The 17658-nt window shown below is 43.7% G+C and overlaps 1 protein-coding gene across 1 annotated transcript in view; it reads left to right on the top strand.

Annotated features, from left to right (window-relative positions):
* The first annotated feature begins 200 nt into the window (after nucleotides 1–200).
* Nucleotides 201–17658, top strand: part of MBD2 (methyl-CpG binding domain protein 2) — a 62188-nt gene continuing 44730 nt past the window's right edge. The window contains exon 1 of the mRNA XM_050943271.1: nucleotides 201–456. Within this exon, the coding sequence (XP_050799228.1) occupies nucleotides 344–456 (113 nt within the window). The 5' untranslated portion in view covers nucleotides 201–343. The remainder of the gene's footprint in view (nucleotides 457–17658) is intronic.

Raw genomic sequence — 17658 nt, 5'->3', positions numbered from 1 at the left:
CTGTGGTCCATTTGCCAGAGTTGTCAGCTGTGCAGGGCCTCTCAATGGTTGCTCTGGCCTTTCTGCAGCCGACTCCATGGTCTACGGCTTGGCCGCTCTGGCCCCCCTAGAACGCGCTCTATGACCCGGTTCGGGGGCCGATGACACCGGGTTCCAAGGCTCAGTTACGGAAGCGGCTGCCCGGCGAGTAGGCAGCTGCGCGCGCAGCTCGGGCTCCAGACTCGGAGGAGAGCGCGGCGGTCGCCATCGCTAGGGGGGTCCCGGCCCCGGCCGTGTCCGGGCACCATAGCGCCGCTGCGGTGAGGCCCCGTCCCACTGCCGCGTCGGGCCCCGGGCCTGGTGCATGGAGAGACGGGGAAGGATGGACTGCCCCGCGCTGCCCCCCGGCTGGAAGAAGGAGGAAGTGATCCGCAAGTCGGGCCTCAGCGCCGGCAAGAGCGATGTCTACTACTTCAGGTACCGCCCGGGCGACACCCGCCCCCCTGCCGACAGGCCTGCGGGACAGGCCCCCTCTTCTTCCCCCCACCCCTCCCGGGACGGGGCTCGGGCTCCCCTCCTCGCTGCCCGCCACCGGGGCACTTCCCCCCCCTCCCAGCCCGGCACATCTTTCCTCCTCCCCCCGGACAGGCCTCTCCCTCTGGGGCCACCCCTCTCCTCTCCCGTGCAGCTCACTCGGGCGTCGTGCCCCCAGCCACATCCCCCCACGGAGGAGATGCAAGTCCCAGAGTTGGCTTCAGTACTAATCCTACCAGGCGGTGCTCCCACTGGGACCAGGGGCTGTCAGACAGACCCCCTCTGCCACTTCCGGGTCCAGGACCCCCCTATGCGGCCCCCTTCCCACCTCTGCCCCCTGACATGTGCAGATCCACGGGAATAGGACACTGTCACATTCTCACACGTCATTGGGAAGAACTGAAAGCAAGTAACTTGTTAAAAAACATATCTTCAAGAAGTCACGTTCAGGCAGCCATGTCTTTGATCTGCGGATAATTGGTTTCGGGAAAGTTGACAGGCTGTCCTCCTGCCTGTTTTTGGCCTGCAGAAAGCACTTCCTGCTTAAGTCACAGCACCTGTCTTCCCCTCCACTGCGACTTCTTCCTGTTGGTCATCTGAAGAGCTTGGATTGATCAGGCTTGAATTACTGCCAACTTGAGACATATCATTTTACACTCCACTCTCTTATGTATATATTCTTATCTGAATTCTGTGTACGTGCATTTGCAAATTCAAACTTTATACTACAGGTGTGGCCGGCATGCACAGGCTGTTAACAGTGCAGATATTTAACTAGAGAAATCATCAAACTTGGTTTCTGAAGCAGGAGTATTGTAAATTTGAATTCTGAAGCAAGGGCTTGTAAAGCCTGTACTGCAAGTGCAGCTATCAACTGCAGTTTAAGATTGCAGTCTTGCAGTGCAGTCCTTGCGGATGGACTAGTTGCAGCACATCCATTGACTTCCATATGGAAGAGCTCATGCAATATCCCATTAAAATCAGTGATGGTTTGTCCCCAACAGCCTATTGCAGAACCAGGTTCTAAAACACTTATAACATCTTTGAAGCTAAATGAGCCCCTGAGCAATAGGTGTTGCTTGTAAATGGTGCTGGCTGTATTGCTCCTGTTTTTTTTTTTCCCCTTTTGGGAAAATGAAAATAAATGGAATGCTCACAGCTGTGCCAAGAGAAACATGTCATAAACTTGGATCTCTTATTTTAAAGCCAGTATTTTTAAACTTAGATTAAATATTGTTCCCAAGTGAGTTTTTTTTCATTCTAGCAAAATAAGTTTATCAATTTACTTGTTTTTACTTTCCTTTCTAAAGTTGCTGAACTCCTTGAAGAGTTCATTTTTAGACAAACAAATTGAAACACTGTTGTAAGTTGAGTATGTGAAAACATGGGTATTAGATGGACAATTTCTATAACTATATTCGATACTACTATTACAATTGCAACAATAATACAAAAACCTTACTCTTTCATTTTACCCTAGTTCTTTGTAGGTGCCTCATTAGAGGCACTGAATAACAACTTAGTTCTTTTCTCAAAAGAGAAAGGAAATAAACTATATATCTTGATGCTTTGGCTGTAGAACATACAGTCAGTCACAAGTCCACACTGCTCTATGTTAAAGGACACTCCCTTCTGTTATGGCCAACCTCTTACCCAGAGCGCTTCTATTTGTGGCTGTCTCTAATGAGTCACACCTGAAGGCCTCTCCCTAACTTTAAAGTAGTGTTTGGGGGCGGGACTGGCTCTCTTCTCTTAGCCCAGTGAAGGGCAAAGAGCTTAGTCTTTTCACTATCCTACTGGGGGGAGTTTATTTGTCAATTGATTTAGAAGCCAGTTTTTATTAGCATTGCACATAGGAGCATTTGACCCATCACGTGTTGCCACTAGACAAAAGAAGCGTTTATACATGTGGAAGGGGGAGCATTGGTTTCCATTAGCATTTTAAATAAATCTCATTGGAAACCTCTTTATAAAGGAGTTTCATTTGCCATTGTTCTTGTATTACTGTCTTCGTCTGATTTGAGCTACTAACCATACGCTAATATGGTGGCAGATGATTGGATAGCGTCTGGCATCACGATCAGCTTTTCCTTGCTGCAGTACCACCTTATTGTGAAGCCTGTCTGAAAGCTTAAACTTGAGGCCCACAACATGATTCTTATTTTCTAAGTCGGTCCTTGATGATTGTGGGCCTGGAGATGCACTTTGCATGTAAAGTCACTGTTCACAGATTTAAATGCCAGATTTTGCTTAAGATGTACATTTTTTCTGGACAGTATTATTTTAATAGGAGCATTTGATTCAGAACAACTAAGTGATTGCAGAAATATCCTCAAACAACCATTTTGAAAAACACTACTTAAATGGTTTACTTCTATGTAACTGTTTCTATCTTGCCAGAACTCTGGGGATCTTAATATGCTCAATTTTCTGTATTTTAGGGTCCCTGGTTGAAATAGGGGGAGGACAAAACAGTTTAATTGAAATAAGCATTATGGCCAAGCTCTGCAAAGGTATCCATTGATTTCAGTGGAAGTTAGGAGCCTAAATACCTATGTGCATCTGGGCCCATACTACCAAATTTTCATCCTGATTCTGCAGTGAGCCATGTGACCTTATTGTGGCTCTGTGGTGAGCTCACTGCAGAACGAGGGGCTTGTTTGTTTTTTCTAAAGGCAAGAAAAAACAGGAAAAAGTTTTAAAAGCAATGTCAGTAGCATGACCAACTAAGTAAATGGTGGTGGCTAGGTAGAACTCTTACAGGATTTCAATATGTTGTAATCAATATGATATATGTCTTGAAATCCACTTTGGTTCAGTATTGCATTTCAGAATTTTAATATCAAATTCACATAACATAGTTTGGTAATTTGTTGGTCATGTGATCAAGCTGATAATACAGTATAGACCCCCTCGAGCACTTTTGTGTGGGACAGTGTCTGCCCTGCCTGTAGATAGATGCCAGTTAGTCCTACTGATTTAATTTATAACTTTTATAATCCAGCTACTTATTACAAATATGGATGGGGTGGAAATACTGCTTAAGAAATACTGTACCAGATGAAAATGTAGTTTTTAATTTTAATTAGTTTTGCACTGTGATCTATATCTCAATAAGAAAAAGTTCTTTGCTTATGCTGGAAGCCATAATAAGAAACTCTGGGAGTATGTCTATAGTACGGGATTATTCCGATTCTACATAAACCGGTTTTGTAAAACAGATTGTATAAAGTCGAGTGTATGCGGCCACACTAAGCACATTAATTCGGTGGTGTGCGTCCATCTACCGAGGCTAGCGTCGATTTCTGGAGCCTTGCACTGTGGGTAGCTATCCCGTAGCTATCCCATAGTTCCCGCAGTCTCCCCCGCCCATTCTAATTCTGGGTTGAGATCCCAATGCAAGATGGTGCAAAAACAGTGTCACGGGTGATTCTGGGTAAATGTCGTCACTCAATCCTTCCTTCGTGAAAGCAACAGCAGACAATCGTTTCGCGCCCTTTTTGCCTGGATTGCCCTGGCAGACGCCATAGCATGGCAATCATGGAGCCTGTTTTGCCTTTTGTCACTGTCACCGTATGTGTACTGGATGCTGCTGACAGAGGTGGTACTGCAGTGCTACACAGCAGCATTCATTGCCTTTGCAAGGTAGCAGAGATGGTTACCATCCCTATTGCACCGTCTGCCATTGTAAATTGGCGATGTGATGATGGTTATCAATCATTTTGTACCGTTTGCAATTGGGAAATTGGCAATGATGGTTATCAAACCTTTTGTACCGTCTCCTGCTGTCATGGGTGCTCCTGGCTGGCCTCGCTGAGGTCGGCCGGGGGCGCATGGACAAAAATGGGAATGACTCCCTGGGTCATTCCCTTCTTTATGTTTTGTCTAAAAATAGAGTCAGTTCTGCCTAGAATATGGGGCAAGTCTACTAGAGAGCACAACCGCTCCGAGTCAGAGCCCCAGAGATCCCGCAGAAATGATGAGCTGCATGCTATTCTAGGGGGTGCCCCTGCAACAACCCCACCTATTGCTTCCCTCCTCCCACACCCCTCCTGGGCTACCATGGCAGTGTCCCTCCATTTGTGTGATGAAGTAATAAAGAATGCAGGAATAAGAAACACTCACTTTTTAGCGAGATAAAATGAGGGGGAGGCAGCCTCCAGCTGCTATGATAGTCCAGGGAGTACAGAATCTTTTCTTTAGATATGAAAGCGGGGCCGGGGAGGGCTGATGGAGCTCAGGCTCCAGCTGCTATGATGAGGACGGTTACCTAGCATTTTGCACCATCTGTCAGGAATGACAGGGAATCATTCCCATTTTTACCCAGGCGCCCCGGCTGACCTCACCGAGGCCAGCCAGGAGCACTCATGGGATGATGATGGTTTTCCACCATTTTGTACCGTCTGCCATCAGGAAAGGAAGGGGAGGGGATGCTACTGTTCAGCGCCGCAGCACCGCGTCTACCAGCAGCATGCAGTACACATACTGTGACATTGAAAAATGGCAAGAAACGATTTTTTCCCCTTTTCTTTCATGGGGAGGAAGGGGTGGCAAATTGACGAGATATACCCTGAACCACCCCGGACAATGTTTTTGACCCTACAGGCATTGGGAGCTCAACCAAGAATGCAAATACTTTTCGGAGATTGCGGGGACTGTGGGATAGCTGGAGTCCTCATTCCCCCTCCCTCCCTCCATGAGCATCCATTTAAATCTTTGGCTTTCCGTTACACTTGTCATGCAACACTGTGCTGAGTCCCTGCTGCCAAGTGGCCTCTGTCTATCATAGCCTGGAGATTTTTTCAAATGCTTTGTCATTTCATCTTCTGTAACGGAGCTGTGATAGAACAGATTTGTCTCCCCATACAGTGATCAGATCCAGTATCTCCCGTACGGTCCACGCTGGAGCTCTTTTTGGATTTGGGACTGCATGGCCACCCATGCTGATCAAAGCTCCACGCTAGGCAAACAGGAAATGAAATTCAAAAGTTCGTGGGGCTTTTCCTGTCTACCTGGCCAGTGCATCCGAGTTCAGATTGCTTTCCAAAGCAGTCACAATGGTGCATTGTGGGATACCGCCCAGAGGCCAATACCATCCATTTGCCGCCACTAACCCTAATCCGACATGGCAATACCGATTTCAGCGCTACTCCTCTCGTCGGGGAGGAGTACAGAAACCGGTTTAAAGAGCCCTTTATATCGATATAAAGGGCCTCGTTGTGTGGATGGGTGCAGGGTTAAATTGGTTTAATGCTGCTAAATTCGGTATAAACGCATAGTGTAGACCAGGCCTGGGTTTTAAAAAATATATATTAAAGATGAAGAGGATTATAATCTGGTTTTCAATCTAAAACGTCTGCTTTTTTTATCTGGGAAAGAATTAGGAGTAAATGGTTCAAATTTTAGGACTCATTCCAGCATCATCAGCACTAATACAGATCTTCTGCCAAACCACCACAAAATTGAAATTGAAAATTTACCAGGCAACTCGTGGCTTGCAATTTGGTGATTTCATTATACATATCAGGGCATTAAAAATTGAGCAGTTATTTATGTCAGGAGGAATAGTTTGTAATCAATCATTTGCTATATGACCTTAAATAAATCATTTAACATCTCTGTACCTCAGTTTTCCTCTCTCTAATAATACCAATCATATAGGGATGTTTGGATAGCTAATATTTGTAAAGTGCTTTATAATAATCAGATGGATGGCACTAGTGAAGTGCCAAAGTATAATTATATTAAAAATATGGGGAGGGGGAACAGGATTATTTTCTCTTTTTTGGAATAAGAAAGATAAGTGGCCTGCCTTCACTTAGGGGACCATCAGACATGCCCCTTTGTATATAAATACATTATTATTTTTATTTTAATCCATGGATATAAAAGTCATTGGTTTGAAAAGGAAAGGGAAGTAGTAATGAGAATACAGATCATGCACAGTAGATTCCATGTCTTTGGCTCTGATCTTGCAGATGGTTACAGTAGGATGTATAGCACTCGCACTTACATTACACACATTCTTAACTGTACTCCTGTGGAAGTCAAGAGGACTACTCACGCAAAATATATAAAAAGTGTGTAGTAGTGTTTAGCACATAGTATAGGATTTGTCTAGGAAATGTAACTGTCTAATTCCATTCAGTTTCAGCTGTGAGGCAAATGTCAGTAATACAATATTTAAAGTAAAAATCCAGTAAGGTAAATCAGCATGGACCAAATACATTTAAACAGCCTATGACTCTAGGGTTCTTCAGTGATGCTTTCCTCAGGGCAGCTCAGAACTAGCTACTGTGTTACCCCTCTGCCTTAGAGACTGTGAGCTTTGCTGGAAATTAGACTGCATCAGCTCCATGCCACACCAGTCTTGACTGCTTCACCAGCAAAATCCTCAAGACTCAGCCAATTTTAACTTTGCCTGAGTTCCCCAGAGACATCTCTCTGTAGTGTCTCGTCCCTCTTAAAGAGACAGTGTACGCACCCGCCTGTTAAGTTAGCTTAAAACTTACTCTATATGTCAATATAATAGCAGTGACATGGCTAATAGTAAAACTAAAAATAACTTTATTAATACAGGACAGCGATTTAAGTGATGCTAAGCAAGAGAAAAAGAGATGGGTATGGTTCCAACAAAACAAAACATGCTTTCTAGTGACTAAAACTTACTAAAATTAAGTTAACATTTTTGTGTAAGCAATTTTCTCATTTACATCAGGTTACCAGCAACTCTAGCCCTCCAGGTCAGAGGATCCTATTTTCACAGAATCAGAGGGTGCTGTCCCCTTTGTTCCCTAAGTGTTAGATAACTAAGGAGTTCCCTTTCCTTCCTTTTATAATCCAGAAAGCCTTTGAAATGTATTCTTTGAAAAATAAACCCCGACAAATCCCCTGGTGCTTGTTTTTCAGGGTGCAGGAGCCAAATCCCCTTTTCATCTGTCTGGTCAATTTGCTTTCTTGATTGGCTTGAATACTTTGTTAACTTAGATGCAAATATACTTCCCTTGTTTCCAGCTTGCAAAGCTGGACTCAGATAGGTAAATCCACATTCTTTTGCCTAAAGAAGGCTTATTTATCAAGTTTGTCCCCAAAACATATTTTAGGAACATATTTCCAGCACAGATTCATAACTCTTCACGCATTATCCCAATGTACATCACACAGTGATATTTGTGAGCAGCATGTCACCAGTTTTTATATACCTACTCAATACACTTATTTTATGGTAGAGTAATATTGTATACAGCAGTTGATTCAACTACTTATTCTTTGGTGTTCAGACCCTCTGTTCTCCCCTGTGGTATCTGGACTCTGATTGTCACCTCTTCTTAAAGGAATGAATTAATACATTGCTAATGATGGCAACTGGGTATGAAGTGATTTTTATCATGCCTTTTACAGTTGTATTTAATCTGATCTTTTAAATCTGAATTAACTATTGTATAAAATATAACAAACTTTCAGGATCTGGCTGTAGCCAAGTAATATTAATGTTTGATTAGATTCTAAAAAGTGACTTTTAATAATGGCTCCTTTTTATTCGATAGATCTGCTTGCTTTGTGCATTCAAAGCCAGATCTTATTTTAATGACAAAAATAAGTTTTGTACTGCTTTTTCCTTCTTTTAGCAAAACAGAGCCAGAACAACTGTGGAAATGTGAGCTGCATCCTAGTCCCTCGTGTATCATCAGCAAAATTGGCTGCTTTCATTTTCAGTGAGTTATGTTTGTGCAAACCGTGGAAAGAAATGGGTTTGCACAGGTATCACTCATGGCATAATTTGATGATAATGGGCCGTGAACAGATGTCACTGAGGGCCTAGTTTGGCCTGCAGAGACTTTAATAATGATGATACATTAGAATAAAAAATGCAGCCCTTTATTGGAGAAATTGTTTATAGGCTGATGTTTAGGGAGAAAAAAAAATCTGTTTGTAAACTGAACCTCTTTGATACAGAAATCATTATGACAAGAAACATGGCATCAGAGAGAAATTTTGGAAACCTGAGATACCATTTTCAGAGTAAACCCACACTTTTAAAATCCATATTTCAGGTTGCTATCTGTAATATGTATATGTTTTAATATGCACATATCCATGGATAAATATATTAGTTATTAAATGTTTGAGATTTGATTTAAAAATAAGAAATATTTGAAATAAAGCAAAAGATTGTCTTGCTCTATTAAACAAAGGAACCGCCTCATATTCATTAAACATGTTTATTCACTCTACAGTGCAAAAAAGTGCAAATGGCATTTGACAGTTACAAGAATACATGAATCCAGTTTGTGGTTATACTGCCAATACCATAAAGCAGATTGTAAGTTTATATTATGTTGAGTGGTAGATGGGGTGGATAATTACATCGGTACCTAAAAAGAAACAGATCTTTTCTTGAATAGCTTTGTAACAGATAATCATAGACTTCCTTTGATTTTACAGATTTGTGGTAGGAGATCTTTCTTTCTTTCTTAAATAAAAGCTTGTTGAAAGTGGGGGAATTTCATCATTGTTGGATATGTGGCTCCCCAGTGAGTGTGTGTACGCGTGCATGTACGTATATTTTGCTTATAATGTGCCTCATCTGAAAACCAAACACAGCAATAGAAATGACTCTGCACTCATCTACACTATATATTGCTGTGTCGGTTTGGGATATGACATTGTTTTTATTTTTAAACCCAATATAGCTATATGAACCCTAATATGGATGCAGTTTTATCCGTATAACTGTGCTTATACGGTGAACTTTATGGTAGTTTGAGGCACTGAATCCACACTAGGAGGATTTTGCCAAAATATTTAGACAGCAAAACTGTCCTCGTGTAGACAGGGCCATAAATATTTCTACATATTAAGAAGTTACTTTAAAAACTGAACAGTTTGTCCACTAAAATTGTAAAGTAGCTCTTGTTTCTTGAAAGAAAATGTAAACAAATCATGGTCAAGCAGTGGCTTTACTTACCCTGCTGTTGTTTTGAAAGTAGCACTTTGAGATTAACAAACTCATTAATAGATTCCAATAGGCTTTTTAAGGGCATGTCTTCACTGGCAACGTCAAAGGGAACGTGGCTTATGTAGTCGCTGCGTAGCGCTGGCGCTCTAAAAAAAACCCACTTCCATGATGCACGTTAGTTGAATAGTTTATTTGATGTTTTTTCTGTATCTTGTATGCAAAATACCAAATTCAAGTTTATACACTGGGCTTCATGTTTCTATATAGTTTAATTTAATCTTGGAAATCCAAATTCTCTGTTTTTGGACACACTTTAATTTAATCAAATACTAATGCTTCCTCCTTGCCCCAGTATCCTGATATAAGTCATTTGTTATGACTTCTGGTTGCATGAATCAAGTCGCTGTAAAATCATAGAATGTTTATGATGTGTTCATAAAGGCAAATTGTATTAGTTCTCTTCCTAGTTGTGTAAATTCTCTTCAACAATTTTAGGAAGCTATGTTTAACTTTTCCACGTATGGAGATCTGTTTAACCATTGTGAATGAACCTAGTATGTCTCATTTTGAGTCTTTATGGCCTGAGCATATTTAAAAGTTCTAAGGAATCTTCTGATAATTCAATGTTCCATTAACTGTGAGACTGTTTACATATGCCTAATACCACATACATTCTTTGCTGCGCAGAAGAGTGGGACAATGTGCTAATGATTTCACTTATGTTTCAAAAAGCGTAAACATTTTTGAAATGTAGATTCCAGGTGTCACTAACTACTGTGGGATAGCCACTAAAAATAATCACTTTCCACTACTTATAGCTACCATGGTAGGCTTTTCATAATATAAATTAGCAAAGGCATGTGGCATTGGGAAACCTTGGAAAGCTATCTTTTTTTCAATCAGTTTTTAAATAATTTCTCAACAACACGTTACCAGTATATATTTCAAACAAGAAACTCTCCAATGGCCTTTGAGCCATCTGAACAAGCATGGGATCTCCATATAACTTTTATTATATTGTTGTACTTTTCACCATATGCTGCTGTAAATTGGGAACAACTCCACTGAAGTCAGTGTATTTATACTCAAATGAAAAAGGTGCAAGTGAGAGGCAGGTTGGTCCAGTGTTTAGAGTGCTAGCCTGGGACTTGGGAGATGCAGATTCAATTCACTGCTTTGCTGCTGACTTCCTATCACTTAGGCCCAGATTTTTAAACGTATGTGGGCATTGCTGTGCTCTGCATTGCTATGCCTAGCTGACTTTAGGAGTCTGTGTGTCGTTTTCAAAAGAGATTCAGGTACTTAGGAGCCTTTTTAAAACGAGGCTCCTGTGAGAGAGTCACTGAATGGTAAGCATGACTCCTCTGCTGGACGATGGCTGGTGGTGTCTGTTCAGCACTCGTCTGGGCATTGTTACCTCCCTTGTCATTGTCTTTAGAGAACTAATATCTGGCGCTTCCCAGACCAACAGCATATTTTAGTGAAAACCATACAACACAATTCTTATAATTTTATATGCATTAATGATACACATACTTAGATGGAACAATGGGTTTCAGCGGATCAAAATTCTTTCCCTGATACTTCAAAGAGCATGCTCTATATTCAGTATCACAGTTGTATATAGATGAGGAATATAGGGGTTACAGCCTCTCCTGCTTCCCCCGAGGTATAGAGTGTCATAGGAAGTTAATGTGGAGTTGCTGAATTTATACCCTGGCTCACTTCTAGGAATGTGCTCAGGCAGTTTCACTTAATAGACCTCTGAATTGCATTAAGCTTATGCACACAAAGGCACATTTTGTGGGCAGTAAGAGTGTCCACACTGCTATGGGCTCTGTCCCCATGTAGACAAGCTCTTAGGCTTCTAAGTCAGTTAAGTGTTGCAATGCCTAAGTACCTTTAAAAAAAACTCTTTGAATTCTCCATCTGTAAAATGGAGATAATACATTAAAAAGTGTGGGACCTTTGGTTGCTATGTTAATGGGGCTGGGTAATTACCAAAGATAAATATCAGATTGGGTTCATCCTGTGTCTATCGGTCTTTCTGACAGCAGCAGAAGACGGAAACTCTGAAATGTGAATGTAAAAGCACAGAAACTGCTACAAGAGCTGTATTACCTGGGACCAATCTAACTTCTTAAAGTTGTCTAGGTTAGGGGGTTCTCAAGCTTTTTCTTTCCTAGCACCCCCCCCCCCAACATGCTGTAAAAGCTCCATGGTTCGCCTGTGCCACAGCATCCTTTTTTCTGCATATCCAGTAGATTAAAAGCCAGGGCTGGCATTGTGGGTAGCAAGCAGGGCAATCGCCTGGGGTCCCACGCCACGAGGCCCCCACAAAGCTAAGTTGCTCAGGCTTTGGCTTCAGCCCAGGGCAGTGGGGCTCAGGTTTTTGGCTTCAGCCTCAGTCCTAAGTGAGTGTAACGCCGGCCGTCTTCTGCTGCTGTCAGAAAGACCTATAGACACAGGGTAAACCAAATCTGATATTTATCTTTGGTAATTACCCAGCCCCATTAACATAGCAACCAAAGGTCCCACACTTTTTAATGTATTATCTCCATTTTACAGATGGAGAATTCAACAGTAAAGTTGTGAACTTTACTGAACTTCACACGCCAAAGCTTTTTATTAGGTGTCTGGAGAATAGATTTTTGTATGCCTCCACTATACACCCTTCAGGTACTGATCAATATTTGATAATAGGCTCATTTGAAAATCCCAGCCTAAGGGAGCCAGGCACATTACTCCCATTGAGTTTCCCAGTTCTTTAGACTCCTTTTGAAAATCTCAGCCCTGTTGGTAAAAGGCAAAGGCAAGGTGCCTCATCTGATTCAGAAAGAGGGAAGTGAGCTTGGGAAGTTATGTTGCTTACAATTTCTAGTCAGATTTTATATTTAGTGGGGATGGGGACTAACTCTTCTGGCTTTTGAGTGTTAGACTTATCCTCAGAACACATCTTCATCTCTCCTTTTAGTTGTATGTTTGTAGACAGAATAACACTTGAAGGTTCTGTAGGGATATGGAGTATTAGATCTTGCTTAAGAAATAGAGACTTAAAGCCTCCATTTCTTTAGTGTCTCCCTCAGCCTCAAATAGTCCCCCATGGTGTATTGTGAGTGTTGGTGTTGGTGTGATTCTCCGGCCTTTTCTCTACTGTTTTTTTTCCTGGTTGTATGTCCTCTTGTCTTTTGTTCTCACTTGCAATCTTCTGAGAGCATTCCTCAATCCTTTTGGGGCTCTAAATTCTGGGTGTCTCCATTGATTCCCTCTTCTTGTAAGACTAGCCATTCTTCTCTTCTCCTTTCTTGCACTCCCATCTTCTATTACTGCATGCTTTGCCCCTTCTTCATTGTCCATCTCAGCAAACCTGTTTCTGAGTTCTATTTCTCCTTCACTAGCCAGTCTCTTTCTCTGTCTGGTTCTCAAAATCACATGCTTCCTCTGGTCACTTACCTCATCCAGCAGTCTACCCTCACAGTTCTCAGTCCAGCTTGCATCTGTGAGTCTTGAGTTTTCTCTTCAACCTCCTCTTGCTTTCCCTCCATCTGCTTAAATCCCTTTTGAAACTCAACCATGGTTTCTACCTGTGTCTCCAAACCTCAGATCTTTTCTTCCATGAGCTCTTCAGGCAGCACTCCATACAAACGAAGCACATTTCAGATACCCCACTCCAGGATAATGTGCACTGTAGCTTCCACATCCAGTCATCTTCACTGACTCTTCCTGTGGATGAGGGGGTGCCGGGGCTCAACCCTCCCTGGGTAGGAGGGGAGCACCACCGGCCTCGTCTTGTCCGAGGGCCTCTGCCCTCGGGATCACAGTCCGCTCCAGCGGTTTGGACCCTGTGTGCGGAACCGAACAGCTACACAGTTAAATAATAGGGGCCCAGCCCTTCGTTCGGGCGGGGCACCAAACACAGTTACAGTTTATCGGCCCTGGCCCTTTGGAGCAGTGGCAAAGTCAAAGGGGGCCCAGCCCTTGATTCGTGCGGGGCACCAACAAACACGGCAGTTAGCTCTGGCCCTTTGGGGCAGGGGAGAGCAGTGGCAAAGTCAAAGGGGGCCCAGCCCTTGATTCGGGCGGGGCACCAACAAACACGGCAGTTAGCTCTGGCCCTTTGGGGCAGGGGAGAGCAGTGGCAAAGTCAAAGGGGGCCCAGCCCTTGGTTCGGGCGGGGCACCAACAAGCACAGCAGTTAGCTCTGGCCCTTTGGAGCAGGGCAGAGCAGTGGCAAAGTCAAAGGGGCCCAGCCCTTGGTTCAGGCGGGGCACCAAACACAGATACAGTTAGCTCTGGCCTCTGGAGCAGGGCAGAGCAGTGACACTAGGCTGGGAAGAGGGGGAGTCTGCCACCTGGTTAAGGGTGGCAGGGGGAACGCAGGCCCACCCACTCCTCTGCATTCCAGCCCGGGGCCCTAGTAGCGGCTGACGCCACTAGTGGCAGTCAGTGGGGAGGTCCTGACCGAAACACACTGACATAGGCACAGGGCCTTCTGCAGCCTGACTGTAGTCAGCTGTCCTCGGGCTACTTCCAGCCTCCCCCTGGTTCCTACCTGGTCTGCTGGGGTGTCCAGCACCATGGGTTCCTCCCAGTCGGGGCAGGGCGGTAGGTCCGGGAATACCTCCGGGACAGCGGGCCAGGTCTGGTCTGGCGGCTCCTCGGGGCCGTAGTAGGGACGGGGTAGTTCTGACAGCTCCTCATCGTAGCGACTGCGGGGCAGCTCCGGCAGCTTCTCTTCGCAGCGACTGCGGGGCAGCTCCTCGTCGTAGCGACTGCGGGGCAGCTCTGGCAGCTCCTCTTCGCAGCGACTGCGGGGCAGCTCCTCCTCGTAGCGACTGCGGGGCAGCTCTGGCAGCTCCTCCTCGTAGCGACTGCGGGGCAGCTCTGGCAGCTCCTCGTCGTAGCGACTGCGGGGTAGCTCCCACCGGCCTCGGGCCTCAGTGGCTTCCCGGTGAGGAGGGTCAGTGGGCACGTCTGCTCCTGCCGGCAGCCGGGGGCCTGACTGAAGGCTGAGGCCCGGCTTTTATCCTTTCGGGTCGCCGCCTGACCCTTTGAGGGGCGGGACTTCCTCCCAGCAGTTCCGCCATGGGGGGTGATTGACGGGGCTCACCCCTCCCTGGGGAGGAGGGGAGCCACACCGCCTCGCTACACTTCGGGTACGTCTACACTACAGGATAAATTTGAATTAGCTTAAACCGATTTTATAAAACAGATATTATAAAGTCGATTGTGCGCGTCCACACTAGGCACATTAATTCAGTGGTGTGCGTCCGTGGTCCGAGGCTAGCGTCGATTTCTGGAGTGGTGCACTGTGGATAGCTACTGTAAAATAATGAGGCCAATAACGTCGATTTGCGTCCACACTAACCCTAAATCGATATAGTAATATCGATTTTAGCGTTACTCCTCTCGTTTTGTAGGAGTACAGAAATCGATTTAAAGAGCCCTTTAAATCGATATAAAGAGCAGTGTAGTGTGGACGGGTGCAGCGTTAAATCGATTTAACGCTGTTAAAATCGGTTTAACAGCGTAGTGTGGACCAGACCTTCCATTCTTTGGGTCACTACCACTGCTGCCTCTGTAGCTGTCCTAGCCTATCCTCCTAAGCGTCTGTCAAAGAGAAAAAAGAAAACACATATGCACATCCCCGCCCCCAAATTCCCAATCAGACTCCTCTGTTTCCAGATCTGTTTGTTGGCTCATGTGCTGCTGCTCCCATTTCTTGAAAATGTTTGAGATTTTGAAACTTGGTGGTTGAGAGAGACACCTCCCCCCAGCATAGCATATAGCCCAGTGATTAGGGCACGCATCTAGGACCTGGGATACCTGTGACGCTTCCTGGGGTAGTCAGGGCTTTGAGGCACCTTGCTACCACCTGCCCTCAGCGTGAGGAAACATTATCTGTACTTGCTGGGGGTCAGCTCCCCAACTCAACAGGTAACACAAGAACTTTGCTCTAGGCCTCTCAAGCCTGCTGTCTCCCTGGAGTGTCCAGCCCCTGTTCTTCTGGACACTCCCAGTTTTCACAAATCTGCAGCTTCCAGAGAAATGGTATATCCCACCTTACCTCCACCTCAGATCATCTCTCCACTTAACACACAGCACTTAGATGTGTTTTTAGTGAAATCAAGTATAAGGTTATTTAGCAAAGCATAGAGATTCAATTACTAGCAAGTAGTAGTATTGGAAACAAATGGTTACACATGAAATAATATCATAACATGCATTCTAAAACCTAAACTTAATTAACTAGATACTCTCAATGTCCTGTGAAGTAATGTTCATCCTTGCAGGATTTTACAGTCAGGTTTGGCTGTGATCCTCCTTCATAAGACAAGTACACTGTCATCTTGCCTCCTCGGTGAAGGATCCTGTGTGTTTTCTTGCATCCCCAGACGTACCCAAACAATCCTTTATCTTTAGTCATAAACAGGCCAAATAAACTGGTTTGTTTCATTCTGTGAATTTCCTCTTTTATAGATTTCACAAACTTTTCTTTTGCCTGTGGCTCATTTTGCAAATAGACTACATTGTGAGACATACAATACACACATGACCAGACAGGGAGATTAACATCTATTACCTTCTGCCTGAAAGGAACATGTCTCCTATTGATCTGCCTTATCTCCAAGACCTTAAGAACCTTCAGTATAGATACATAGCTCCTTATATATTATCAGTATATGCATTTTGCAGTGATTATGGTGACAGTGGGCTACTGGCTCTCGCTAGAGACCTCACATGCCGCCTGTTGATGAGCTATTATGCATATATCTGACCCGGGGGCCCCTGTAAAACCCTATCTAGCTTGGGTGCCCTCTGCCAGTTGGCACCAAGAAGTCCCTGGGTCACAAGACCCAAGGTCAAGTCACTGCTCTACCTGATTTAGAACCTGGGTTAGGGTTAGGTGCATGCCCAAACCACTAGATTGTTGGCTTCTGGGGTCAGTGGCTGTGTGTTTCTGGTTTTGACCAGAAATACCATCCTGAAATTGAGAAACCTTTCTGATGAAAGTTTAATTGAAATTGATACGTTTGCAAAAAACGTTTTGGTTTTGAAGATTCAGCATTTTCCATTGGAAAAAAATGTTCTAGCAAAAAATCCCCAGCCATCTGTACAAGAGAATAAAGGTGACACAGAAGAAATGGAAAAAATAAATGTTTCACCTAATTTTTTGCAAAGCGCATATGGGTTATCCAGACTCTTCTGTACGTTTGATAGCTACTCACTGAATCCATTTGTTCATCCCCAAGTGTAATAACATTGGTTAAAATGGCTATATATACATGCACTAAGAATCTATAAAGCTATTAATTATTAAAAGCATGGTTTTGAGAACAGACAATATAGACTTTGATTGCAGAGTTGTTGCTAGTTTTTCTCCTCTGAGTGTCACTTTCATGTTCCTGAATAAAGCTGGGAGAGCCATTCACAACAAAACGACTTATCCAGCAAATTCAGCCCTCTTCGTTTAGTCAGAAAACAGGGAATTTGGCAATCCTTTGTACACAGAACTTTGCTCAGGTGAGTGTTGAGGGTAAACATGTGGTCAAAGTGTCAAATAGTTTACATCTTTAATGTGGAAGTTTGTCGCCATATAAGCAACTTGCTTTTGTGTTTGATCTTTGATGCAGTATTTTTTCCCACTGACTGAACTTAGAGCAATGACAGCCAGCCATAGAACTGAAAATGTAGGAAGTTACTTTGATTTCTGCTCACACGTTAGCTTGGATTTTTTTGTTTATGTTGTTGGTAGTTTACCAAAACTAGAAGATGTCCTCATTTTTTCCTTCACCCACATTTGTAATTGGCTTCACATTGTAATGTCTTTTTTCCCTATTGAGCAGTGCTTCCACTCATCCTTTCTGTTAATTCTGGCTCTCCATAAGGCTGTATTGTTTCAGATAATACCCATTTTCCTATATTTGTCTTATTTAGCTATTTCTTTGCATTCTACAGTGCTGAATATCTTGTCAAAAATGATTTTGAAAGAGCAAACAGCTTTAGGCAACTTCTGAAGTGCTTTGCTTTTGTTAGTTTCCAGTGCAAAGCAGTCTGTCTGAAAATATTACCATGTTCTCAGTTAATTTAATTTGTGCATTTCAGTATCCTGGTGGCTCCTGTTTTTCACTATATCATTGTTCAATAAGAATGCTATATTGGCACCACATCTGACACTTGATTAT

The sequence above is a fragment of the Gopherus flavomarginatus genome, chromosome 3, assembly GCF_025201925.1.
Source record: "Gopherus flavomarginatus isolate rGopFla2 chromosome 3, rGopFla2.mat.asm, whole genome shotgun sequence".
Classification (NCBI taxonomy): Eukaryota; Metazoa; Chordata; order Testudines; family Testudinidae; genus Gopherus; species Gopherus flavomarginatus.
This window is presented reverse-complemented; position numbering and strand designations above follow the sequence as displayed.